At 41.9% G+C, this 26,877-nt stretch overlaps 1 protein-coding gene across 3 annotated transcripts in view; it reads right to left on the minus strand.

Annotated features, from left to right (window-relative positions):
- Window positions 1-8,884: 8,884 nt before the first annotated feature.
- BCAR3 (BCAR3 adaptor protein, NSP family member) overlaps window positions 8,885-26,877 on the minus strand; it is a 131,399-nt gene continuing 113,406 nt past the window's right edge. For all 3 annotated transcript variants that reach the window (XM_069598187.1, XM_069598196.1, XM_070292534.1), the window contains 5 exons: window positions 25,199-25,314; window positions 19,574-19,745; window positions 16,355-16,466; window positions 13,143-13,355; window positions 8,885-10,263 (listed from right to left, as the gene is read on the minus strand). In XM_069598187.1, the coding sequence (XP_069454288.1) occupies window positions 10,085-10,263; window positions 13,143-13,355; window positions 16,355-16,466; window positions 19,574-19,745; window positions 25,199-25,314 (792 nt within the window). In that variant the 3' untranslated portion in view covers window positions 8,885-10,084. The remainder of the gene's footprint in view (window positions 10,264-13,142; window positions 13,356-16,354; window positions 16,467-19,573; window positions 19,746-25,198; window positions 25,315-26,877) is intronic.

Here is a 26,877-nt window from a genome sequence, read left to right on the forward strand (position 1 = left end):
TTATTCTATTTGTGTATATATGCTATATCTTTATTCCTCTGGTGATGACTATTTAGGTTGCTTCCATGTCTTATTGTGAACAGTGCTGCTATGGACATTGGGGTGGATATATATCTTTTTGAATAATAGTTTTGTGTAGATATGTGCTCAGCTAGATCAAATGGCAACTCTAATTTTTTGAGGAACTGCCATACCGTTCTCCATAGTGGCTGCACCAGTTTATGTTCCCACCAACAATGTAGGAGGGTTCCCTTTTCTCTCTACCCCTGCAGCATTTGTTGTTTGTAGATTAAAAATATATATACATATGACCATTCTGACAGGTATGAGGTGGTACTTCACTGTAGTTTTGATTTGCATTTAACAATTAGTTATGTTGAGCATTTTTTCATGTGCCGGTTGCCCATCTGAATGTCTTTGGAGAAGTGTCTAGGTCTTCTGCCCATTAAGAAATACAAATTTTGATGAGTAAATTCTGTTAACTTTGACAACTCTTAAAAGTACTGGATAATTTTTGTCAGCATTTAAGAGAAAATATAATGGGCACCTGACCTGGGTCCTAAGAATAAGTCACATTTCAGTAGCCTCATTTCTTCCTTTAGATATAAATGGGAAATTCTACAGACATTAATTGTCCTGATTTCAGCACTATCTCAGTAATTAACAAGATTTCATACTCATTTTTATAAGATTGTAATGGCATTATTGTAGAGAATGGGAGCTTGCAATGAGCTGATTTGGTAAACCCAAAATGTCAATCCTGAGGAGATAAGTATCATTGTAAAATAAACATAAATCTGTCAACTCAAGAAACAGAAAATTACCGTTTCCATCTTCTTTGAAGATAACTACCATCCTGAGTTTTGTGTGTTTTTTTCTTCATTTTACCACATGGGTTGTTTTTTTTTTTTTCCTTTTCTAAACCTGATGAGCTTTCCATGTTTTTGAGCGCTGTAAAGATGGTGTCATACTCTGTTATGAGCAGGGCGCATATGTAGCCAGTGCACACTGAAATAGCTGCAGTTAATGCTGTAGAAGTAATTTCCTTACTGGTTGGTAAAAAAATAATTCTGAAAAGTAGTAAAACTTGTTAATCTTGTAAGTTTCACTGCATGTGGTTTATTTCAGAAACCCCATGACACTCTGTGATGCATTTCTGGCTTGAGCACTGGAGACAAAGTTGAAGGTCTTACTATAGATACATGCTATTTCAGGTGTTGGGGAATCTTCTTGGTTTCATAAGCCCCTTGAGTGGGAGAGGACCCTGGACAGCTAAGCTGAGGAGACCTCCTCTGTTCATCCTTCAAAGAAATGCGTCATCCTGCTCAAGGGGAGGAGACATAACGAAGATCTGGTAGCAGCTGGGGAGACTGGAAGGGAGTGTGGGTAGACACTGGTGTTTGGGGGGCATAGCCTCTTGTGGTGCAGAAATGGCCCTTTAGATTTTTTTTTTTTTTAGTTGTTTTACTTGGCATCTTATGCTGTAGTGGAGGGTAGCCTGCCTTGGTCATTAAAGAGGGATGAGGAAAGGGAAGCTACCAACCTCCATTTCATAACCCAGAAGAATATGGTAAGTGACAGCACAACCGCTCCCTTGGTTCATCTCAGACAAACATGAAGTACAAGTTCCCAGTTCTGGCAGCCAGAATCATCAGTCCCCACTCAACTTGCTCCCTCTCCCTCATCTTTTGTGCTGTCTTTCTTCTAACTGGGTGCTCCTGCCACTGGCTCTTGGCATACAGCCTGCATCCAAATGGTACTGTTCTAACCAGTGAGGTGAGATGGGGATCAGCTGTGTGTCTTTCTCTGGGTGCCAAATAGCACATTAGTAAGTTAATAACTAGCAACTGGAAGGGGAAGTCATTGGAAGAGTTTCCAGCCCTGTGTTAAATCTTGGAGGCATTATTTAGTTGGTGGTAGTCAAGTCAACAGTTATACCAACCCAATTTAATTATTTTATGACAATTATTAATTGAATGATTTATACCACTTTCATTGCTTGATAAACTTATGGGATTAGTTGATTTGCACGTTGATTTGTACATTCATTAGTTCATACGTGATTTATATATTAACATCTCACTTGTTCAGTATTTTGAATATTGCATAGTATCTTCTATTTATTTACTTATTTGGCTTTGCTGGTTCTTCATTGCTATGTGGGCATTTTTCTAGTGGCAGAGAGGGGTCTGCTCTTCATTGAAGTGCATGGGCTTCTCATTGTGGTGGTTTCTCTTGTTGTGGAGCAGAGGCTCTAGGGCACATGGGCTTTAGTAATTGTGGCACCTGGGCTCGGTAGTTGCAGTTACTGGGCTCTAGAGTGCAGGCTCAGTAGTTGTGGCCCATGGACTTAGTTGCTCCATGGTATGTGGGATCTTTCCAGACCAGGGATTGAACCCATGTCTCCTGCATTGGTAGGTGAATTCTTTAGCACTGAGTCACCAGGGAAGCCCCTGCATGGTATGTTCTGAGAGTTGCTTTTTCCACTTAATAGATTTATCCATATTTATGCATAGTTCATTTTACTGTGTATAGTATTCCATTATATAAATATACAGAATTTATCTGTTCTCTTGTTGATGGATATTTGGTCTATTTACTGAATTTTGCTGGAATAAACAGTGTTCTTATGTACATCCATGTGCATGTTTACCAATATAAGTCTCTAAGATCTATGGTTAGTAATGGAATTGCTAAGTTATGGGTTATATTTATCTTTAATTTAAAAAGGTAATGCCACATTTTCCCCTTGAAATGATTGTAACATTTTTACAGACCTACAAGTTAATGTATAAGGGTTATTTATTCTCCATATCCTCACCAGCAATTTAAGTTTTTTTTTTTAACAGTCCAATGGATGTAAAATAGCATTTTATTATAGTCTTGCTTTTTCTTGATTATTGATAATGTTGACCATCATATCATATTTACCATTGTGTTTCCTCTTCTGTGAAAAGCCTCTATATCTTTTGCCCGTTTTTTCCTTAAGTTGGTATCTGTATTTCTTCATGGGTGTTCTGACCAGGGTTGCAATCATCTCAAGGTTTTGACTCAGACTGGACTGGAGAGCCACTTCCAAGATCATTCACATGATCCTTGCCATGTGGACCTCTTCTTAGGGATGTTCATCACTGTGTGTGGCATCTTGCTTTCTTTAGTGAGTGATCCAAAGGATGGAATCGGCAATCTTTTATAGCCTAATCTCAGATGTGAATACCATTTCTTGGTGATGCAAACCAGTCCTGGTATATGTGGGAGGGGACAACACAAGGGTGTGAACACCAGGTGGCAGGGAAGGTCTGGGGCCATCCTGGAGGTTACCTGCCATACTTTGTTATTTTTACATGCTGCTGATATCTTTCAGTTTTTTCAGTCTATCTAGGATTATCTTTTGATGAATAGGAGTTCATTTTAATGTAGATCAATGAATCTTTCATATTTAATGCTTTCCTATCTAGTTTTAAGAAATTCTTCATTAATTCAAAGTAAAAAGGATATTCTCCAGTGTTTTCTTCTAAAAGTGTTATGGTTTTGCTTTTCACATGTGGGATCTTAATTCATCTAGATTTTATTTTAGCATATGAGGTAAGGAATCATCTTCTCTACCTTTCATTTGCTTCACCATTTGTTCAAGAATTATTTATTTAAAGAATCATCCTTTCCCCCACTGAGTGGCAATGTTATGCTCCTGTCATATATTAAATTTTTAATGACAGTTTTTTGATTACTCTAATTTAACTCATTATTGACCAGGGGAGTTTTGCAGAAATGAATGCCTATGGCTGGTGATTTTTATTTTGGCCCAGCCAATAATTAATTATTTCACTAACACTTTGCAGGTTATTACATGCAGTAGTTACACCTGTAAAGTCTAATTTTCATGAAATGTTTGCAATCCACTCTTCTGCAGAAGCAAAGGAACATTCTCCAGCACCGTGAGTTTCATTTTCACTTTTTGTATCCAGATCAGTCACTGAAGTTTTTTTGTCTTTGTTGGTCTAATAACTCAACATTGTCTGAATCAGAACTATATTCTGAAGAACTGTCATTTGTGACACTAGTATATATGTTGCTCAGCCAGTCTGAGAAAGTATCTGTATCTGCATACGATTCACTGAAAAGTTTTTCTTCACTCAAAATTTCACTGTGTCCTTTTTGAAAATTTGTACATTTATAATATACATAGGGTTGCAACAAAAACCTGAGTGCAGAATGTAGATGGTCATGATAGTCACAGGTTGTCTAATGAACCTGGATCATTTTAAGCTCTAACAGCTTCACATGGCGATGTTGATTGTGCATGCATGCCAAGTCGCTCAGTCATGTCCCAACTGTTTGTGACTCTCTGGGCTGTAGCTTGCCAGGCTTCTCTGTCCATGGGATTCTCCAGGCAAGAGTATTGGAGTGAGTTGCCATTTCCTCTTCCAGGGGATCTTCCTGACCCAGGGATCAAACCCGTGTCTCATGTCTCCTGTGTAGGTGGGTGGGTTCTTTATCACTAGTGCCATCTGGGAAGCCCTGATGTTAACAGTATCACTTTCTAAAAACATATTAATATTGTCTCCAGTCAGCAGTGTATTTTAATCATGAACTTTTATATTTGGTAGAACAGATACCCTCCTCCATCTGTCTTATTTTCCTAACCATTGATGGTCTTGACTTCCTAGCCATTACAGGTTTAGAAAAGCTTAATCAAGCTAGCTTGAAAGGTCCTATTGAATTTTGAGTGGGGTTGCATTGAATTTACAGATTGTATTAAGAACTAATTATCTCTAATACTGAATATTCTAGTTGATGAGCATGGTTCCTTCATTTACTTCTTTTATAGAATAACATTAAAAAATTTCTTCACCAAGTTCTGATACTTCAGTTCGGTCGCTCAGTCGTGTCTCTTTGTGACCCCATAGACTGCAGCATGCCAGGCCTCCCTGTCCATCACCAGCTCCCGGAGTTTATTCAAATTCATGTCCATTGAGTCGGTGATGCCATCCAGCCATCTCATCCTCTGTCATCCCCTTCTCCTCCCACCTTTGATCTTTCCCAGCATCAGGGTCTTTTCCAGTGAGTCAGCTTTTCACATCAAGTGGCCAAAGTACTGGAGCTTCAGCTTTAGCATCAGTCCTTCCAATGAATATTCAGGACTGATTTCCTTTAGGATGGACTAGTTGGATCTCCTTGCAGTCCAAGGGACTCTCAAGAGTCTTCTCCAACACCACAATTCAAAAGCATCAATTCCTTGTCACTCAGCTTTCTTTATGGTCCAGCTCTCACATGACTACTGGAAAAACCATAGCTTTGATTAGATGGACATTTGTTGGCAAAGTAATGTCTCTGCTTTTTAATATGCTGTCTAGGTTGTTCATAACTTTTCTTCCAAGGAGCAAGTGTCTTTTAATTTCATGGCTTCAGTCACCATCTGCAGTGATTTTGGAGCCCCCCAAAATAAAGCCTGTCACTGTTTCCACTGTGTCCCCATCTATTTGCCATGAAGTGATGGGACCAGATGCCATGATGTTAGTTTTCTGAATGTTAAATTTTAAGTCAACTTTTTCACTCTCCTCGTTCACTTTCATCAAGAGGCTGTTTAGTTCTTTGCTTTCTGCCATAAGGGTGGTGTCATCTGCATATCTGAGGTTATTGATATTTCTCCAGGCAATCTTGATTCCAGCTTGTGCTTCATCCAGCCCAGCATTTCTCATGATGTACTCTGCATAGAAGTTAAATAAGCAGGGTGACAAATATTCCTAAGCAATGCTTAACATGTTATGATAAAATATTCAGAAAATGTATAAAACATAAATGTACAGCTTAAGTTATTAGAAAGTCAGTAACTTTTAAGTCAGGCAAAAAAGCATTACCAGCACCTCAGTAACCCACCACATTCTTCTCACAGATTATACCCTGTTCTTTCTAATTATCCCGACCTTTTTAGAAAATAAATTTTCAATTTCTATGTATTTTTATGCTTTATGTCTCTTGTAAATATATAGAGTGATTTTGTTGTAAATTTAGTCAATTGCTTCTGACTTTTGTTCAGTCTGTTTACATTTATAATGACTATTGATAAGTTCAGACTTACTTCTGCTGTCTTTGTGCCTGCTGTTCATCTTTTTTTATGTCTCTTTAAATATATTTTTGGTTTGTTGTTCAGTTGCTAAATCGTGTCTGACTCTTTGCAACCCTGTGAATTACAGCAGTCCAGGCTTCGCTTCACTATCTCCCAGAGTTTGCTCAAACGCATCCATTGAGTCAGTAATGCCATCCAACCATCTCATCCTCAGTCTTTCCCAGGATCAGGGTCTTTTCCACTGAATCAGCTTTTCACGTCAGGTGGCCAAAGTATTGAAGCTTCACCTTGAGCATCAGTCTTCCAATGAATATTCAGGGTTGATTTTCTTTAGGATTGACTGGTTTGATCTCCTTGCTGTCTAAGGGACTCAAGAGTCTTCTCCAGCACCACAAACTGAAAGCATCAGTTCTTCAGCACTCAGCCTTCTTTTATGATCCATCTCTCACATCCTCACATGACTACTTGAAAAACCATAGCTTTGACTATGCGGACCTTTGTTGGCAAAGTGATGTCTCTGCTTTTTAACACACTGTTTAGGTTTGTCATAGCTTTTTTTTCAGGGAGCAGACATCTTAATTTCGTGGCTTCGGTCACTGCAGTGATTTTGGAGCCCAAGAAAATAAAATCTGTCACTGTTACCACTTTTCTCCTCTTTGCCATGAAGTGATGGGACTGGATGCTATGATCTTAGTTTTTTGAATGTTGAGTTTTAAGCCAGCTTTTTCACTCTTCTCTTTCACCTTCATCCAGAGGTTCTTTATTCCTCTTCACCTTCTTCCATTAAAGTGATTCATTTGCACATCCCAGTTGTTTATATTTCTCCCAGCAATCTTGTTGGTATTCTCCATTTTTTTTTCCTCTACTAGTTCGAAACTTGGACCATAATTTCTGTTCTTGTAGTATTTACCCTTGATACTTTGCATACTCACTTAAAACTTAAAGCTAATTAGTATCTAAGAGTAATACTTTATCACAACTCTAGTAACTAATCACCCCACTCCTGGTTTGTGCTACTGTTTTAATTGACTTTTTTTAACCCCACGTAGTAGACACTATTTTTAGTGTTTGTCTTAATATACCTATAAGCTTAGCAGTTTCTCTGCTCACTCTTCTGGATGAATTCCTTCCTCCCTATCTTTCTTTCCTTATTGAGCTCTTATGAGATGCATTGGGTCATTCTATTACAAATTGTTCAGGTCTTTTAATCCAGTATTCTTGCCTAGAAAACCCCATGGACGGAGAATCCTGGTAGGCTGCAGTCCCTGGGGTCGTGAAGAGTTGGACATGACTGAGCAATTTAACTTTCACTCTTAATCTCTCCTATATCTCTGCTGTATTCTGGCCATGGCCTTCTGATGTTTTTCAATTCATTAAAGCTTCAGTAGGATCTAGTAGTAGTGTGAAGTGTGATCAGTCATGTCCAGCTCTTTGCAACCCCATGACTGTTCTTGTAATCCTGGAAATAATACTGGAGTGGGTTACCATTTCCTACTCAAAGGCGATCTTCCTGACTAAGGGATTGAACCTGCATCTCTTGTGTCTCCTGCTTTAGCAGGCGGATTCTTTACCACTGTGCCACCTGGGAAGCCAGTTGGATCTAATCTTCTATTTATTATTAGCATCCAGTGAGTTTTGAGTTTCATTATTATACATTTCTAAAGGGTCTACCTAGTTTCTCTTAAAAATCTGATCCTTTTAAAAATACTCATTTCCTGTTTGAGTTCATGTTTTCTTTATACAAATCCATATATGAATGCTTTGCATTCAAAATGGGGTAATTCCAGTATCTGAAGTTGTTGGGATTCTAAATCTTTTTCCCCAGCATTTTATTTTTCATGACACTGTTTCTGTTTGTGTTATTTATAGTGTGTGTGTGTGTGTGTGTCTGTCTGTGTGTGCGTGCGTGCGTCTGATAGTTGCTTCCCTGCGGAGACTCAGGTTTGATTCCTGAGTTGGAAGATCCCCTGGCAGAGGGCATGGCAGCCCACTCCAGTATTCTTGCCTGGAGAATCCCATGGACAGAGTCTGGTGGACTATGGTCCATGGGATTGCGTAGAGTTGGACACAACTGAGTGATTAACACTTTCACTTGCAGTTGCAAATCCTCACCAAAGACCATTATCATTACAATTATTTTTCTTCTTGTAAATGTTCCCTGGTAACCTCTCTTTTCCGGCAAATTATTTCTTTTCCAGCCTGCTAACAGGGATCCTTTTAAGGATTCCTACTAAATGGAGGCATTTCATATTCAGCTCCCTTAAGATACTGTCTTCCATTTGTTGAGTTGATGTCAGTATTTGCCTTTTTAGGGCTACCCAGGGATTTTAACTTCCTTTTACAGAGTTTATTTAAATTTGCTGTTCCTTTTGATGAGTGAGGTGGGGAGTAGAAGATTGTTTCTTAGGGATTCCCTTTTCATTCTGTCAAACTTGAAGTGAAAGTGAAAATTGGTCAGTTGTGTCAGACTCTTTGTGACCCCATGGTCTGTAGTCCATGGAATTCTCCTGGCCAGAATAATGGAGTGGGTAGCCTTTCCCTTCTCCAGGAGATCTTCCCAGCCCAGGGATTGAACCTGGGTCTCCCACATTGCAGGCGGATTCTTTACCAGCTGAGCCACAAGGGAAGCTTAACAGTGCATTAAAAGGTATGTTTATGAAAATCTAGTTAGAGGGATTTCTAAGAGCATCTGAACCCCTATACCACCAGAAGTAGAAGTGTGCTTTGGTGTTTTCAGGAAGAAGAAAATGATGGCTTTTAAAAACTGGAAGGGCTTCATGATTCTAGGCCGCATTAATGAGAATACAGAGTCCAGGATTTGAAACTAATATTTCCATTTTATTAAACAGACCACATGAGAGCCTTGTACTTAGTTCTGGTGGGCATATTTAAGATGACCAGTAATAGTGATGGTTAAATTATAGTGTAACCTCTGGAACCAATGATTTTTTTCAAAGGCCACCCTGGAGAAATTTTCACAACTTATTGGAGAAAAGTGGGATGTAAAACTATTTTGTGTGACCCCCATATTATTTAGAAGACAGGAAGAAAAAGCAGATCGGTAAGTGACATTTGGTGGCAGGGTGATAGAAGTTTATTAGTGATACTTTAAAGACTTGTATTCAGATTCTACAATAGAAAAAAATTGAGACAGATAACTGTTAAACTAGAAAGTATCCCCTTTGGGAAGTCAAAAAACCTAGAAAACTCATACTTCTCAGCTAGAGGAAAAGTATATGTGAAATAATGTCAGGAAGCACACTAGCATCTGGTGCTCACTTCATACCAGCCACTGTGCTGCACATGGGCCTTGAGGGTTAACTTGACCAAAGTCCAGCTGCTAGCAAGCACCAGAGCTTTTGTTGTAACTTAGGTATTCTGGTGTTAGCTCCACCTATATCACTATTTTACCCTGTCCCCTAAGCCAGATACCTTAAATTTTCTGTACCTCTCTCTTGATTTTGGTTTACTATCAGGATGTGGTGGCAAGGGAACAGGGTGCCCCAAGAAGGTAGGAGGTAGAATTATTGTACTACAATGAATTGTTTGTTTAGTATTGAAGAGACTGGATACAGTTGTTTCACAAAAAGATATATTTTCATATGACTATTTACATTTTTCATATTTAGTTAGAGAATATCATACAACTGATATCTTCAGTTTCATGCTTTTAAACTCTTCTATTTACACTTATCTGACATGGAATTAAAACTGAAATGGTCATATACCTCAGTAATAGAAAGCAACCAGCCAATATAGCTGGGCCTTCACTTAAATTTGCCGATCAACATTAGCAACAGTTACCTTAATAAATTATCATTTATTTAAAAATCAGTAGTAATTTTAAACAATTCATAAATAAGTGTGCTCTGTGCAATTTACATGTTTAATATCCTGTGGATACTAAAAGCTGTATATTGGCAGATTTGCACATTATTACTTTATCAAATGATAAGCTTTCTCAGAGGAGAAAGTGGATAAGCTTGAAATTATATTCTAAGCTTCTCTGGAGAGTTATCAAAACTCCATCTGCTTTACAGGAGGAGGTTCCAATTTACGTGAGAGGGCAGTTAAAATCTGATTGAATTTTTCGTATCTCTCTGTCTGATTGACTTGTGCACCTTTGCTGCCCCAGAGCAATCTCATTTGGAATTCAGTCTTGAAGACTTCACTCATTTCTTCATCTGGTTGAAAACCTAATAAAAACAAAACCAAAAAAACTTCAGTTCTGCTTGAAACAGTGTTGAAAATAGACTGAAAACTTGTTTAAAGTAGGATCAAAATGAGCATCTCTCAGAACTTAATCTTTCTGTATAAGGAAGGGGAGAACACCCCTCACCCCAAGGATCTGAGCAACTTCAGAGAAAGAATAACTAAGTCACTAAGATATGATAGAATAACATTTGTGTGCACAACCATGGGTTGTAGTAGTGCAGGAGTGTTCAAGTTTTTTTTTAAAGCTTTATAATTTACTTGTCATGATTCACCCTTTTTTAAGCTGTAGAGTTTATAGAGTTGTTTAAACATCACACCATTTAAGAACCCTAGAAAATCCCTCGTACCTCTTCTCAGTCAATCCCAGAACCTACCCATACCATTAATCTGCTTTCCATTGCTATTTTGCCCTTTCTAGAAATTTGATATTATTCCATATTGTTGCCTGTTAATAATTCCTTTTTATTGCTGAGTAGTATTCAGTTATATGGATATACTGCATTTTGTTTACTGAGTGGTAAGACATTTGAATTGTTTCCAGATTCTGGCTGTTATGAATAATGTGAACATCTGTGAGTAAGTCTTAGCATGGACATGTGTTTTCGTATTTTTGGAAGTGGAAGTACTGGGTCATATGGTAAATATGTTTACTTTAAAGAAACTGTCGAACTCTTTTCCAAAATGTCTGTACTGTCTTATATTCTCATCAGTAACATAATGAAGAGTCCATTTGTGAACTCTGTTGTCATTCTAGATAGTGGTGGTGGCATCTCACTGTGGTTTGATCTTATATTTCTGTAATATCTAATGCTTTGAACATTTTTCCATGTAGATATTTGTCATTGTATATCCTCTCTGGTATGGTGTCTATTCAAATCTTTTCTTCTCATTGAGTTGTTAAGAATTCTTTATATTCTAGATAATAAGTCCTTTATCAGATGTATGTTTGCCAAATACTTTCTTCTAGTCTGTAGTGTGACTTTTTGCTTTCTTAATGATGTCTTTCAAAGAGCAAAATGTAAGATTTTGATTTATCAGTGTTTTATGGTTCATGCTTTCTATGGCTTAAGAAATTTTGCTGGACACAAAGAATTTCTATGTTTTCTCATAGAAGTTTTACAGTTTAGCTCTTGTATTCTGAGTGTATTCTATGAGGTAAAATTGAAGGGTTTTTTTGCATGACATTCAATAGTCTAGCACCATTTGTTGAAAGATTACTTTATCCAGTGAATTACCTTGCCACCTTTGTCAAGAAATAGTTAACGATCATGTTTGTGCCCATTTCTTTTTTTTTTTTGGGGGGGGGGGGCATTTCTTAACTCTGTTTTCTGTGTAAGAGATCTGTTCTACTTATGGCCAAGGATGCCCTCAGTCAGCTCCGTCAGAGCAGGGAAAGCCTCTAGCTCGAGTCATACAGGCAGATGTTTCTCATCCTTGATTACTGCTGGAGCAGTTGGCTCTGTCATTAGATATAGTCCCAGCATCTAAATCATAGTCTCTTGGTGGTGGAGAGGATAACAGAAGCCTTCTCTTTCATTTTTCCATGTAGTACCAAAATATCTTTGGCAGATAACCAACCAAAGGCCAGATGACAACTTCCATTCATTGAGTTAATCTGCTTTAAGCCCCTATCCTGTTGGTGGGCAAATTTCTGCCCTTACTGGGTTCACAGTTAATTCCAGCAGTAAGAACTTGCTGTGAAAACCTGTAGCAGGATCAGCTGAGAAGTATCAAATACCTTTAAGGTGATTTGCTGTAAAACAGCTTAAGACATACTTTTCTCAAAATCCACCCTGATATATTGGCTTAGGGAACATCTAATGTACTATACTTACTGGTTCTGTATAAGCAGGCATTCTAATAATATCTACTGACTTCAATTACATATGCTTTTATTGTTTGAGCCACCAGGGAAGCTCTTATAATTAGCATCTGAGTCCTATACTGCCAACCCTGCTGAACTTTCTGAGGAAAAGAAACCGGTATGACCGGTATGTATTGCTTATACCTATAGCAGACATAGTGCAAGTTGTTTAGTCCCAAATTCTGTTTCTGAATTAACAACTTTGTTTTAGGTCGAAATACTGGGCCTCTCCTGCCCCATATAGTTCTTAACCTTCTGGATCAAACTGTAAGTCCTTGAAGAGTGTTAAAAATTATACAGTGGTGAAGAGATAAGGCCCTTATTCTTGTACTCGCTTCCTAAGTGGTCTTTTTGCCTGCAAGCTTCAGCCCTCTAGCCTTCCTGCACAAAGATGCCAGACTGAAACAAATCTAACCATGTGATAACATCTTCTCATGTTTAAAACCCTTCACTGGCTCTTCCTCAGCCACAGGCCTACATGGAAGGCCTTCCCACCTCTGTCCCCCTCTTTGTTTAGCCTAGCTGGCCACTCCTGAAGACACACGTTACACTAATCCAAACCCAAGTTTGGATCAGTGTGCTTGTGGTTTGTGCTATTCTCCAAGCTCTCTCAATCTCAGAGCTTTGGCTTATGGTGGACCCTCTAATGCCAAGAGCAGAGGAGCTCATGTCCCAGTGTGTCTGGGAAGAAACAAGAATATAGATAAGTCCAATAGAACCCCAACTCCTCATCTGGGCCCATCATGTTTTCTAATTATTATTAGTGGTACTAATGGTAAACAAACTGACATTCTTTATACCACTGACACAAAAGAAGAGAAGAAAGATCCTTAAGTCAGGTAGGAATTAAGAGTAAGTAATACAAGAAATGGAATTCCCAGGTCTTAATCTTTCCTACTTGGTCTTTTTCTAATTGAGAGCATTGATGCTCTTTTCATTTCTTCATTCCAATTACTGTGCAGAGTAGAGAGCAGCTTAACCAAAACCAGCTCTTACCGGCCAGGATCCTCTCAGCATTCATCCGGTAGCTGTCTGTAGCTTCTGCCATGAGTCGGGCTGTTGCCAGATGGTTCAGCATAATCTCACAGCTTTCATCGTTTTTTTCCCACATGTCAGTTCCTTCAAAAGTGACAGCCTCACGCTCCATTAAGGTCACAAGAGGCATCAGCAGTGGGACTGATACATTGTTTGGGGGAACACATGTGGACTCTGAAAAACAGGGGCAGGGGTAAAGTTCTCCACATCATGGTTTTTTCCCCCCCAAGTTAAATGCAGAGAGTTCCAGTTGAAGATGGCAACACAGGAGAGTCCTGGGCTTACCACCTTCTGGGGACACAGTGAATCTGTGGCTAAGTATGGAACAACTTCCTCTGGAAAAAAATCCGAAAACACTGCATTGTGCAAATAAGAGAAGACCCACATCAAAGCAGGTAAGAGGGGCTGGAAGACTATCACACTATAAACCCTCTCTCCTGGGGCAGTGACCCACAGTCAGGAGGGAACTCAAAACCTGGAGCTTCAACCTGAGGAGCAAAGGGCTTGAACTCCACATGTAGCACCCCAACTTTTAAGACAAGCACCTGAGATACAAACCCGCAAAACATTTAACTTTGAAACTCAACACTGTACCTGTCTGTAAGACCCCAAGGCTATAATTGTCTGAGAAACAGGTCTTAAAGGGCTTACAAGCTTGAACTCACCTGATCCAGGGCTCGGTACAGAGGCAGCCAATTGAGAGGTGCCTAGGTATTATGCAAATTAGGCTCATTTGCCAATATTAAAGTTTTAGCCTGAAAGACAGGCTTCTGCTTTGGCATACAACTAGGGCTTAGGAGGCCATTAGCAAATGGAAGCTGATAGATGATGCAGTCTTTGTGTGCTGTCTCTGCCTTACTCCTTGCTCCAGCTCATTGATATATCCTAGAAAAGAGCTTACACCTTTGTCCAGCTACCTCTAGAACACTATACATTGCCTAGCTCTGAGGGCCAAAGGGGCTTATGCCCATGGATCCTATAGGACTGTAACCTTTATAATGCCACAAGAAAAGAAAATTATAGGCCAGTATTTGCAAACTGAATTCAGCAATACATTAAAAGGATCATATGGATTAAGTGGGATTTATTCCAGGGAAACAAGGATAGCTTAGTATTCACAAATCAATATGACATACTGTGTTAATAAGATGAAAGAAAAATAATTTGATCTTAATAGACACAGAAAAATCATTTAACAAAATCTGACATCCATTTATGGTAAAAAAAAAAAAAACTCCCAACAAAGTGGGTATAGAGGGAATGTACAACAACATAATGAGGCCACATATAACAAGCCCATAGCTAACATCATACTTGATGAAAAGCTAAAAACTTTCCATCTAAGAACAGGAATAAAAGGATGCCAATTCACCACTTCTGTTCACACCATACAAAAATAAACTCATATGACACAATACCATAAAGCTCTGAGACAAGAATATAGGCAAAACATTCTCTGGCATAAATCATAGCAATGTTACCTTAAATCAGTCTCCCAGGATAGTAAAAATAAAAGCAAAAATAAACAAAGGGGGATCTCATTAAACATGTTTTTGCAAAAGAAACCATAAACAAAATGAAAAGACAACCAACAGATGGGAAAAAAACATTTGCAAACAATGTGACCAACAAGGGCTTAATTTTGAAAATATACAAACAGCTCATACAACTAGCAAAAAAAACAAATAGCCCCCTGAAAAAATAGGCAGATGGCCAACAGATACATGATGCTCAATAGATGATGCTCAAAATTGCTAACTATCAGAGAAATGTGAATCAAAACTACAATGAGGTATCACTTCACAGCGGTCAGAATGGCCATCATCAAAAAAGTCATAAATAATAAATGCTGGAGAGAGTGTTGAGAAAAGGGAACCCTCCTATACTGTTGGAGAGAATGTAAATTAGTGCAGCTACTACAGAGAACAGCATGGAGATTCTTAAAAAACTGAAAATAGAGTTGCTATATGATCCAACAACCCCACTCTTGGGCATGTATCTGGAGAAAACCCTTAATTTGAAAAGATGCCTGTACCTCAGTGTTCATAGCAGCACTATTTACAATAGCCAAGATATGGAAGCAACCTAAATGTCACTCAACAGATGAGTGGATAAAGAAAGATGTGGTATATGTATGTACACAAAGGACTACTACTCAGCCAGAAAAAATGACAACGCCATTTGCAGCAACACATGGATGGACCTAGAGATTATCAGGCTAAGTGAAGTGAGTCAGACAGGTAGATTCTCATGATATCACTTATGTATGGAATCTAAAAAAACATACAAATGAACTTATTTACACAACAAGGTCCTTTTGTATAGCATAGGGAACTATAATCAATATCTTGCAATAATCTATAATGAAAAATATTAAATATATAACAATTATTTTGCTGTATACTAGATTTACACATCATAAATCAACTATAACTTCAATTTTAAAAGATGCATATGTGTGTATAGACACAATGGAATATTATTCAGCTATTAAAAAGAAATCCTGCCATTTGTGACAACACAAACTTGAGGGTATTATGCTAAGTGAAATATGTCAGACAGAAAAAGATAAATAGCATGTGAACTCACATGTAAAGTGTAAGAAAAACAGAAACACCCCTTGAGCTCATGGATATAGAGGACAGATTGGTGCTTGCCTGAGACAAGGGGAGAAGTGAAATGGTTGGAGGGATCAGAAGGTAGAGATTTCCAGTTATAAAGTAACTCCTGGAGATCTGCTATATAACGTCGTGACTATAGTGAATACTGTATTGCATATTTGAAAGTAGCTAGCAAAGTGAATCTTGAAAGTTCTCATCAGAAGAAAAAAAAAATTCTGTACCTTTGTATTAGGTACTGGTCTTATTGTAATCATTTTGCAACATAATCAAACATTGAACCATTATGTTGTACACCTGAAGCTAATATGTAAATTGTACCTCAATTTACAAAGTTAAGCTCAAAATGAAGTGACTGGTACCCTATGTCTTGTTTTAGCAACTGAATACCTACAAGCAACTCTGTCATCTGATAAAGGCTTGATGACTCATTGACAATCCTGCAGATAACTTGGAGCCTTTATAACATGCCCTGCTAAAAGCTTTGCTCAAACCAGAACAGATAATGACACTGCCAAGCAGCCCCCAGGCCGCCTGTCCTGACCCTGTGCTCACCTCTGCCTTCATGCAGGATTTTGCTGAAAGGCTTCAGCTGTTTCTCATAGAGGATGGCAGTTTGTGTGTACTGGTGCCGCAGAGCAGTCCACGTTTTTTCTAACCGTGTGATCTGGAAGAAAGAAAAGTGTTATAGTTTTGGAAAAGGCTCTTTTAAAAAACTATCTTGGTGCTTAAGTTTTGAAATGGATGATAGATGGACATGATAAAAACTCAAAGCAGTTGAAAGGAGAGTATAGAGAAAAGCTAATCCCTACTCACTCCCTGCTCCATGGTGCTCTCATGACCCATTAGACACACACATACCTTTTAAAATAAATGCATATCATACTATACACATATTTTCCTGTTCCTTGTTTGGAAGTTATTTCACATAAGTACATATAGAACAGCATACAACAGTCTTGTTTTATTAAGCCTCTAGTGGTCCATTTATGCATAAACCATAGTTTAGCTAATTTCCTATACATAAGAGCTTTATGACCAACCTAGATAGCATATTCAAAAGCAGAGACATTACTTTGCCGACTAAGGTCCGTCTAGTCAAGGCTATGGTTTTTCCTGTGGTCATGTATGGATGTGAGAGTTGGACTGTGAAGAAAGCTGAGCGCCGAAGAATTGATGCTTTTGAACTGTGGTGTTGGAAAAGACTTGAGAGTCCCTTGGACTGCAAGGAGATCCAACCAGTCCATTCTGAAGGAGATCAACCCTGGGATTTCTTTGGAAGGAATGATGCTAAAGCTGAAGCTCCAGTAATTTGGCTACCTGATGTGAAGAGTTGACTCATTGGAAAAGACTCTGATGCTGAGAGGGATTGGGGGCAGGAGGAGAAGGGGACGACCGAGGATGAGATGGCTGGATGGCATCATGGACTCGATGGACGTGAGTCTGAGTGAACTCCGGGAGTTGGTGATGGACAGGGAGGCCTGGTATGCTGCGATTCATGGGGTCGCAAAGAGTCAGACACAACTGAGCGACTGAACTGAACTGAAGAGCTTTAAACATATTTTTCTGTTATAGAATTATCTCAAAGATTTTGCAGATGTGCACAAGTAAGAGAATATCTGGAGGATAAATTTCCAGAAGTAGAACTACTGGGTCAAGAAATAAAATCTTGATAGGCATTGCCAACTGTCCTCCAGAATTTATACTGATGGAAGGATGTAGAATTGTGATCTTAAGCATTTTAATGTTACTTTTAAGTAGTAAAGTCGGAGACATACGGAAAATTGCCTAGGCCATATGATGCCACTGCTCATTTCTTTTCATTTCTTTGGAATTGTTTAGTCCAGACCAACATATGCCACTGACTCTGACTATCCTAATAGTCCCCCATTCACACCCTAAAACCAGCTGTCTGATGTCTTCTACATGAAACAAGGAAGGGGGAAAAGGGAACTAATATTTAGGGAATGAGAGCCAATTCTGTCAGGTATTTGAGGAATTTCATTTAATCCTCACAGTGCTCTATGAGGCAGTACTTTGACTTCATTTTACAGATCAGAAGACAAGAGATTAGGTAACTTGGTCAAGTTTCACAGCTAAATGGCAGAGCTGAGATTCATTTCCTTGGCCTCTAAGAACTCCCTGTGTATTCCAAGAGGAAGGTGAGAAAGGTTCACCATCAGCAGGTTTGCTGGGAAGGGGAGGATGTGGCTTACTTCCTCCAGCCACCCATGATGCCATTTCTTCTCATGCCCCCTTCGTCCCTGCCCTGAAGCATCTGCCCTTCTGAAAGGAGCCCTTGTTTCTGGGCTAGGCCCATCTCCTGGATGCTCTCTCTTGATACCAGAAACTAAGAGAAGGCAGCACAAATGGCTGTAGTCCAGGGTCAGGTTTAGATGATACACATAAATGACATGACCCTCGTCTCTGGTTTTTTCCTGGGTCTGCCACTCTCCACACCAAGCAGAGCCCTGAGCACTCTGGAGGGCTCTGTCCCTTCATTGCTCAAGTGCTGCAGATTAGAGTATGATGCTGCCGTGGGACGGGGGGACCACCTATAAAGGCATGTTCATGCGCTTTGGGATGAGTCCCTAATTGCTGAGCGTGATGTCATGGACAGCAACCATGTTAATGCCACAAATTCCCCTTCACTACTCTAAGGGGAAGCTCTGGGCTGGGAAGCTATATGAACAGCTAGCCTATTAGTCCTCAGAATTATAGGCAGTTTTGGATAAGAGGAAATAAACATGATGTAAATTAGAAACACCCAAATGAAAAATGATGACTCCTGTTAGTAGTAGAAGTCAGTATATCATGAAAATACAGCATGAAAATTTGCTTATTTCAAATACCCAAATAATTTCAGTGCATCTAAAGAAATTTGAAAGTTCTTAGACTATTATAATTGGAATTGACCCTTCTCAAAATTTCCTGGTGAAAGCATGAAGTGTTTCAGCTTCTTGTTTGAAACGTGACCTTGGTTTCATATAAGGAAATTATGTTCTTAACATGCAGGATTTCAGAGAATCTGGCTGGCCGCAAAATAGCCAAGCTAAATGAGCAGTGGCTTTGGTATTACTGGTTGCAGACTGGGTTTGTGGGACTGTGATCTCATACGCGAAGTTGCTGAGCATCTACCTCTATGAGGTCCACTTGGCTTCAAAAACAAATTTTCAGTTTCAAACCTCATCCTAAAAACAGACTGTCAAAGCAGATCAATTCAAAGTGCCTGATTTCAGAAACTCTGCTTTAGGGGGTTGTATGACAAATGAGTCAGGAAGCTGAGTCTTTTAACAGGAGAGTCTCTTTTAGATGACCTGAGGAACATACTTTGAGATAAACCACTTTAGGGATCCTCAGAGATCAGTTCCCCAAATGTCTTGGTTTCCCAGTTATAACCCCAAACAGCCCGCCTGCCCAGTGACCCAGATGGAAGCAGTCTTTCTTACACAACACACTTGAGCCAGACTTAATCACCCTAACCGGTTCTTCAGGAACATTTTTGAGGATGTTCTTGAGGCTGACTTCTTATTTTACATCACAGACAAAGTGTAGGCAGTCAGCGATTATCTGCTGTCTTTAAAAACAGAGGCAGAAACTTGCAACACTGCTCTTGTTTGCCCCCTAATCAAAGCAGCTTTCACTAAGACACGATTTACCTTTTGAATTGACTAAAGTCACCTGTGGTTTGCCAGGCATGGACTTGAAGACCACTTTGCAGAGCATTAAGTACACACAGGCCCACAGGGCTGTACAAAGCAAGTGGAAATATACCTGTGGCATTTCCAAGGCCTTCATGATGGCTGAGAAAGAATAGAGGTCCCCCATGGAGTCTTTCAGCTCCACTGCCACCTGGATGATCTTATTGAGGGTGGCTGCTCTGTCCTCCAGACTGCCCGTGCAGCCCAGAATGTCCACTGCGATGCCGATGGCCATCGTGTTGTGTCTGAAAGGAAGGAGATGAGCAGTCAGGCCTAGGGCTAATAGGACCAGGAGGAAATGAAACCAAACTGGCCAAGGAAAGGACTGGCTTTGCACCATTTGCTGCTGTCTTCCTGAGACACACTGGCAGCTCACACAGTTTGGTTGCTGATTGCAAAGACAGATCACCCTCATCAGGGTGACTGCAGAAGGGCCTCAGTGGGCGTCCTGTGGAGAATCAAAAAGGACAGATACCCCAGGACATGGTATGTTCAGCCCTGGAGCAAGGGGCATGAAAGGACCTTCCTGTGCTGAAGCTGCTCAGGAGTGCACGTGGCTCCTTGTCCCTCTCACCATGACAGGTCCATGGAGATGCCAGGTCCCCAACACACTGAGGAATCCTTTGGGAAGTCCCTAAGTCCCCTGGACTGGGGGATGGAAGGGACAGAAAGATGAGATAATATGCTTGATCCAGGAAGACAACATGGATGTGAGAACAAGGGATGAGCTAAGAATAGAGTGGCTTGGGTCAAGGGGCCAGAAAGTGAGTGGGAATTTGGACAAAGACTCAACAGTGAACTGGCAGGATTTCGCTGTTAGGTCAGACCTTCATAGAAAGAAATCTTGTGTCTACCAACAAGCCTCCCTTTTCTTATCCTGAACGCCACGGGTCAACTGCGCAGACCCAGAACAGGAAGCAGAGTGGTCTTTTCTGTACAGACAATAGTACGGATATGAATGGGGTCACAGAGAGGTCTCCTTCCTGGTGGCAGCAGTCTGTAAACCTGCCTCCCTCCCTCTGTGGCCCAAGAATGAGCATTCCCTACCTTGGGCCAGCGTAAAAGTGAAAGTTGCTCAGTCACGTCTGTCTCTTTGCGAACCTATACAGTCCATGGAATTCTCCAGGCCAGAATACTGGAGTGGGTAGCTGTTCCCTTCTCCAGGGGATCTTCCCAACCCAGGGATTGAACCCAGGTCTTCTGCATTGCAGGCAGATTCTTTACCAGCTGAGCCACCAGCGTGGCCTTGGGTAAACTTCTCTCCAGGCACTGGTACGAGTACTAACGGTGAAGCGCTAATTCACAGCTATGGTCGCTACAACATGACTTGCCTCTGAAACTCTGGGGCCACCTTGTCCTAGAAGTTCACAGCTAAGGATGATATTCCACGCTTCCTGTGCTGGTCTCCTCCTCACTCTTCTAGAGCAAAGAGAGGAGTGATTCATCTAGTGGCTAGCATTACCAGTTTCTCCAATGATTTTTAAATCAGTAACAGGCTCTGCTGTCTCTTGAGTGTTTGCACATGTGGGTGTGCAAGGTGGTTGCTCAAAGTGTGGCCTTAGGCTGTTATCTGACTGCTCCACTCCCCTAGTTCCTCATCTCTAAAATGAGAACAAGGGCGCTGTTGTGAGAAAGACTGTGTGTGTGTAAAGATAATTAAAGTGCCTGGCTCAGCAGTACCTAGCAAACTGCAGTTGTTACTACACTGGTATCTATGTGTGCATTTCTCCCTCTGTATGTTGGTCCCTTTTGCCTATCTCTATTTCCTTTATCTTTTTTTTGCTAATTTCCTGTCTTTCTTAATCAATGGATCTTTAAAATAGACTTAAAGTGTATTTTTATTACGTTAAACTTATTGAAGAGTTTTGTTACCCATTTGCAAAGTGTTAAGGTTGAGATGAACATTTTAGCTGTTTAATAGTAAACTAACTTCCTATGTTGCCTTCAGTTGATTCTTTAGTCAATGATTTTTCCTATGTTTTAAGGACCTTAATAAAAGACAGGTTCTCTATTTCTTTAAGACCTGGCTTTATATCAATAGTTACTTGGGTAATTATACCCATTCATTCGAACAACATTTGCCTCAAACCTCCTGCACACACCGCCTTGGGAAAAACAGCTCAGCAAGGCAAGTGTGTGCAGAAGCTCCTGAGGTGGGTAGGAGGCACAAAACATTTCAGAAGGACATCTCCACTCACTAGGCTTGGAAAAGCCTCTTGATGAAAGTGAAAGTGGAGAGTGAAAAAGTTGGCTTAAAGCTCAACATTCAGAAAACGAAGATCATGACATCCGGCTGCATCACTTCATGGGAAATAGATGGGGAAACAATGCAAACAGTGTCAGACTTTCCTTTTGGGGCTCCAAAATCACTGCAGATGGTGACTGCAGCCATGAATTTAAAAGACGCTTACTCCTTGGAAGAAAAGTTATGACCAACCTAGATAGCATTTTCAAAAGCAGAGACATTACTTTGCCGACTAAGGTCCGTCTAGTCAAGGCTATGCTTTTTCCTGTGGTCATGTATGGATGTGAGTTGGACTGTGAAGAAGGCTGAGCACTGAAGAATTGATGCTTTTGAACTGTGGTGTTGGAGAAGACTCTTGAGAGCCCCTTGGACTGCAAGGAGATCCAACCAGTCCATTCTGAAGGAGATGAGCCCTGGGATTTCTTTGGAAGGAATGATGCTAAAGCTGAAACTCCAGTACTTTGGCCACCTCATGCGAAGAGTTGACTCATTGGAAAAGGCTCTGATGCTGGGAGGGTTTGGGGGCAGGAGAAGGGGACGACAGAGGATGAGATGGCTGGATGGCATCACCAACTCAATGGATGTAAGTTTGAGTGAACTCCGGGAGTTGGTGATGGACAGAGAGGCCTGGTGTGCTGCGATTCATGGGGTCGCAAAGAATCGGAAACGACTGAGTGACTGAACTGAAGTTTAAAATGGAGGGTGGTTTATATTAGACTCAAACACAAGGATGTCACCTGATCCTGCAGGACTGCTATAACCTTTATTTAGTAGACACATTGTAATGGAGAGAACCACTCCCCAGGCCCTAGCAGGTAGATCCCACAGGTCAGCTCTGGATGGGGAACAAAGCAAGGAGCCAGACCCCAGGCAGGCGGCAATCAGGAGAAAGAGGAAATGGATGTAGACAAGAGTGGAAGTCAGAAAATAGAGAGAAGCCACAAGCCTGCTGACCTCAGCCTGGGCACCCATAATGCATGCCCAACACAGCTAACGAAACTGATAAAGTAAGGCCTGCAGGGCTTCCCTGGTGGCTCAGTGGTAAAGCATCCACCTGGCAATGCAGGGAACATGAGTTTGATCCCTGGTCTGGGAGGATCCCACATGTTGCCGAGCAACAAATCCCACAGGCCACAGCTATTGAGCTTGTGCTCTAGAGCCCGTGCTCCGCAACAAGAGAAGGCACTGCAGTGAGAAGCCCGCACACTGCAATGAAGAACAGCCTCCACTCGCCACAACTAGAGCAAGCCCACACAGCAATGAAGACCCAGCACCGCCATAGATAAATAAATAAGGCCTGCAACCGGGGAGTTTTCAGTCTGAAAAGTATCAAAAGAGAAACAGGTACATGCCAGCACAGCTGGTCTCTGCTGAAATAATGACCATGGGCCCAGACCAGGAGGGAGGGCAGATGAGCGGAAATGAGGGGCCAGGCCCCTGGGGCATGGGGAGGGAGAGGATGCCTTGGAGAGCAGGGCTGGCCTCTAGAAGAGTGAGCAGGGAAAGTAGGGAGATTCAGAAGTCAGACCTACCATTGCCCAAAGACACTGAACAATAAGCTGACAAGCATGCCTGAACAACGGCAGCAGGGCCATGTCCTGCCCTCCTGCCTCCCAGGAGTCTTCCATTCTGTACTCTGGGTGTTTCCTACGGGAGGCACCTGCGGCCGTGAAACCACAGCAACAGAGGCACTGGAGCCATTTTATTTGCTTCATAGTCGGGTAACCTTGAAAGCAGCTGTTACCAACTCTCCCAGGCCATTTGAAACGGAGTGTTTACTTTCCAGGGGCTAGCGGTAGTCTAGGACTGCATGTCCACAAACCACATGTGGCTCTATACTTAAAATGCTGAAGAGTAAAATAAAACATTTCATCCTTCAGTTGCCACATTTCAGGTGCTCAGTGGTCACCAGTGGCTAGTGGATGCTGTCAGGAGATTTCTGCCATCAGTGTTGTACTGGACAGCACTGTGACCCAGAACATCACAGAAAACCATGGGCAGGGGATGATGGTGCTAGGGCTCCGGCGTGTGAAGCATCACTGTCCTCTCAGGAGAAGCCAGGGCCCTGGCTGCCCACTAAAGACCACGCGAGTGCTGTGGCAGCCAAGAAGCTGGCTGGAAAAACATTAAAACTTCAGATAACAAAACAGTCTTGCCCAAAACAACTATCTTTTCATGTGTATCAAAAAGGCCAACTTCTATACTAATATGAGATTCTAGTCTCAGTTCAGTCCAGTTCAGTCGCTCAGTCGTGTCCAACTCTTTGCGACCCCATGAATCGCAGCACACCAAGCCTCCCTGTCCATCACCAACTCCCGGAGTTCACTCAAACTTACATCCATCGAGTTGGTGATGCCATCCAGCCATCTCATCCTCTGTCGTCCCCTTCTCCTCCTGCCCGCAATCCCTCCCAGCATCAGAGCCTTTTCCAATGAGTCAACTCTTCGCATGAGGTGGCCAAAGTACTGGAGTTTCAGCTTCAGCATCATTCCTTCCAAAGAAATCCCAGGGCTCATCTCCTTCAGAATGGACTGGTTGGATCTCCTTGCAGTCCAAGGGACTCTCAAGAGTCTTCTCCAACACCACAGTTCAAAAGCATGAATTCTTCGGCACTCAGCCTTCTTCACAGTCCAACTCACATCCATACATGACCACAGGAAAAACCATAGCCTTGACTAGACGGACCTTAGTCGGCAAAGTAATGTCTCTGCTTTTGAAAATGCTATCTAGGTTGGTCATAACTTTTCTTCCAAGGAGTAAGTGTCTTTTAATTTCATGGCTGCAGTCACCATCTGCAGTGGGTTTGGAGCCCAGAAAATAAAGTCTGACAGTGCTTCTTAAAAATGTGCCTCACTACTTCTACCTTTCTAATTTCTAAATATCTGACGTGAGTGGGTTTTAATAGCCAGCCAGGGCCCTGGCTTTCCATGAGAAGAGGGCAGTGATGCTTCAGAGGTCGGGGGCCTGAGCACCTCATCCCTTGCCCTCTGATGCCCCATTTGTCCACACTTCAAAGAAAACACTGTTCAGACCCTGTTCTTCCCAACTTCCCCCACAAACCCCCACTTAATTCCTAAAGCAGACAGACGGGCTGCAGCTCAGGCTGGAGGAAGTGGCATGGCATGTCCGCTCCATCTGCCTGCAGCACTGCTCCCACCCCAGGCTAGAGGGGTGGTGGTGACCTGTGCTCCAGGGCTGAGCCTCTGCCGGCTTCTCCATCTGCCCATGCAGCAGAGTCGCGAATGTGCTATCTATTCCCTGATTTCCTCTGCCTCCTGAGCTTCTCCAGGAATTCTCTGGTCACGGCTTCTGGGAAAGGCCTTCAGGGGCCACACTTCCTCGAGCGAGGTGGCCCCGGGGCAGAGGGTACCTGGCCTCTCCTAGCTCTGAAACCTGTAGCTCTGACAGCCTGCGGAGTTGAAAGGACCGGAAGTACAGAGCAGCACTACTCACCTTTCAATGATGTCCAGGCGCAGTTGGTGACCGTAAGGCAAGGTGATGAGCTCCAGCCCCGAGTTCACGCCCATGTTCTTCCTCATCTCTTCCGAGACTTCAAGTATCCTCGCGACCTGTCAAGAACACAGGTTGAAATGAACTGGACCAGGACGTGGGCTTGCTGCGAACATGGAAAGAAATACACTGAACTGGGACACTGTGGATGCACTTGACTTGCTGCACTTCTTTTTGAGCAGCAGCATCTGAAAATACAGTCTGAATACACTATTTGGAGGCTTTTGATACATATACTGGAATGTGAAACCTGGCAGGAAAGTACCTAGATTGGTCTGCAGGTTTGGCATCTCTGCCTGGCCCGAGAATGGCATGGTTTTTCGAGCTTTTGTCTGCCATGGCTGGATCCTGCTGCTGGACTTGCCGCCAACAGCAGGGCTGTGTGTGCACGGAGCAGACTGATGCCCGGCAGTGGAAAAGTGGAGCTGCGTCCAAGTGCCACTCTGCCGCAGGCTCTGCCGTTCACGTTCTCGCTTAACGGCAGGGCTGGCTCCTATTACCCGTAATTACGCCTCTCCTGGGCTCAGTAAATGCACTGTGCATCTGGAAACTATTAGAAACATGTACAGCTATGTGAAACCCGAGGTCTCAAACACACCCACTTCTCCCCCTGAGAGGTCTTCCTTAAAGAAAATCTGGTTTGTTTGTCCCAGTCAGCACTCCCCATCTCAGTTCCAGTGTGTGATCACAGCTTATTGGAATCAGGTACTAGTTAACCACTTATAGTTATTACATTACCTCCAAATGCTACAACTGAGTCAGGGCATCTCTAAAACGGGGCTGGTGACACTCACAGAGCACTGATATGTTGATACTAACAGTGCAATGAGCAGATGTGCGTGTGTGCTAAGTCGCTTCAGTTGTGTCCAACTGCGACGCTATGGACTGGAGCCTGCCAGGCTGTCCATGGGATTCTTCAGGAAAGAATCCTGGAGTGGGTTGCCATGCCCTCCTCCAGGGGATTTTCCCATTAACCTGCATCTCCTGTGGCTTTGGCACTGCAGGCAGATTTTTAACTGCTGAACCACCAGGGGAGGTCCAACTAGCAGATATAACGGGTCAAACCATCCTTGGACATGTGGCAGGCACAGGACAATTCCTTTCCTTGTTCCTGTGGAGTTGTCCTCCACGATAATTATCCTAAGCATATGAAGAGTCCAGGTGTCTTCACAACAGTCCACCAAAAACATCTGGCAGTTTAGCTGATATTAACCTTGACCTTTAACTTCTGTAGTTGAGCAAAGGCACCACCATCAGCCCTGGGGAGGAGCTGTCCAGTGCAGACTCCAGAACAAGACAGGATTCATCTGCTCTCAGTTCCCCCTTCTCTAAAACAACTGCTGAGTTTACCTTCCTCAAGGACTTTGCCAAGGATCAAATGACCCTAAAACTCGAGCTGTTTACAAAGCCAAGTTATGAATCACTGGCCATGTGGAAGGGGGAAGAATTCTGGCCCGATCTCTGGAAAGAGATTTAGGCCTTGACCATGGCAAGGCAGCCCAGATGCACACCCTGGTCACCTGCAATCACACACTCTGCTTGTTTAGACATCTGCCCTGTCAGAGGCTCCAAACCTAACACATTCAGTCCACACACACTCTGAGTAACAGTCAGAGGCTTGT

The sequence above is a fragment of the Ovis canadensis genome, chromosome 1 (genome assembly GCF_042477335.2).
Source record: "Ovis canadensis isolate MfBH-ARS-UI-01 breed Bighorn chromosome 1, ARS-UI_OviCan_v2, whole genome shotgun sequence".
NCBI classification, from domain to species: domain Eukaryota; kingdom Metazoa; phylum Chordata; class Mammalia; order Artiodactyla; family Bovidae; genus Ovis; species Ovis canadensis.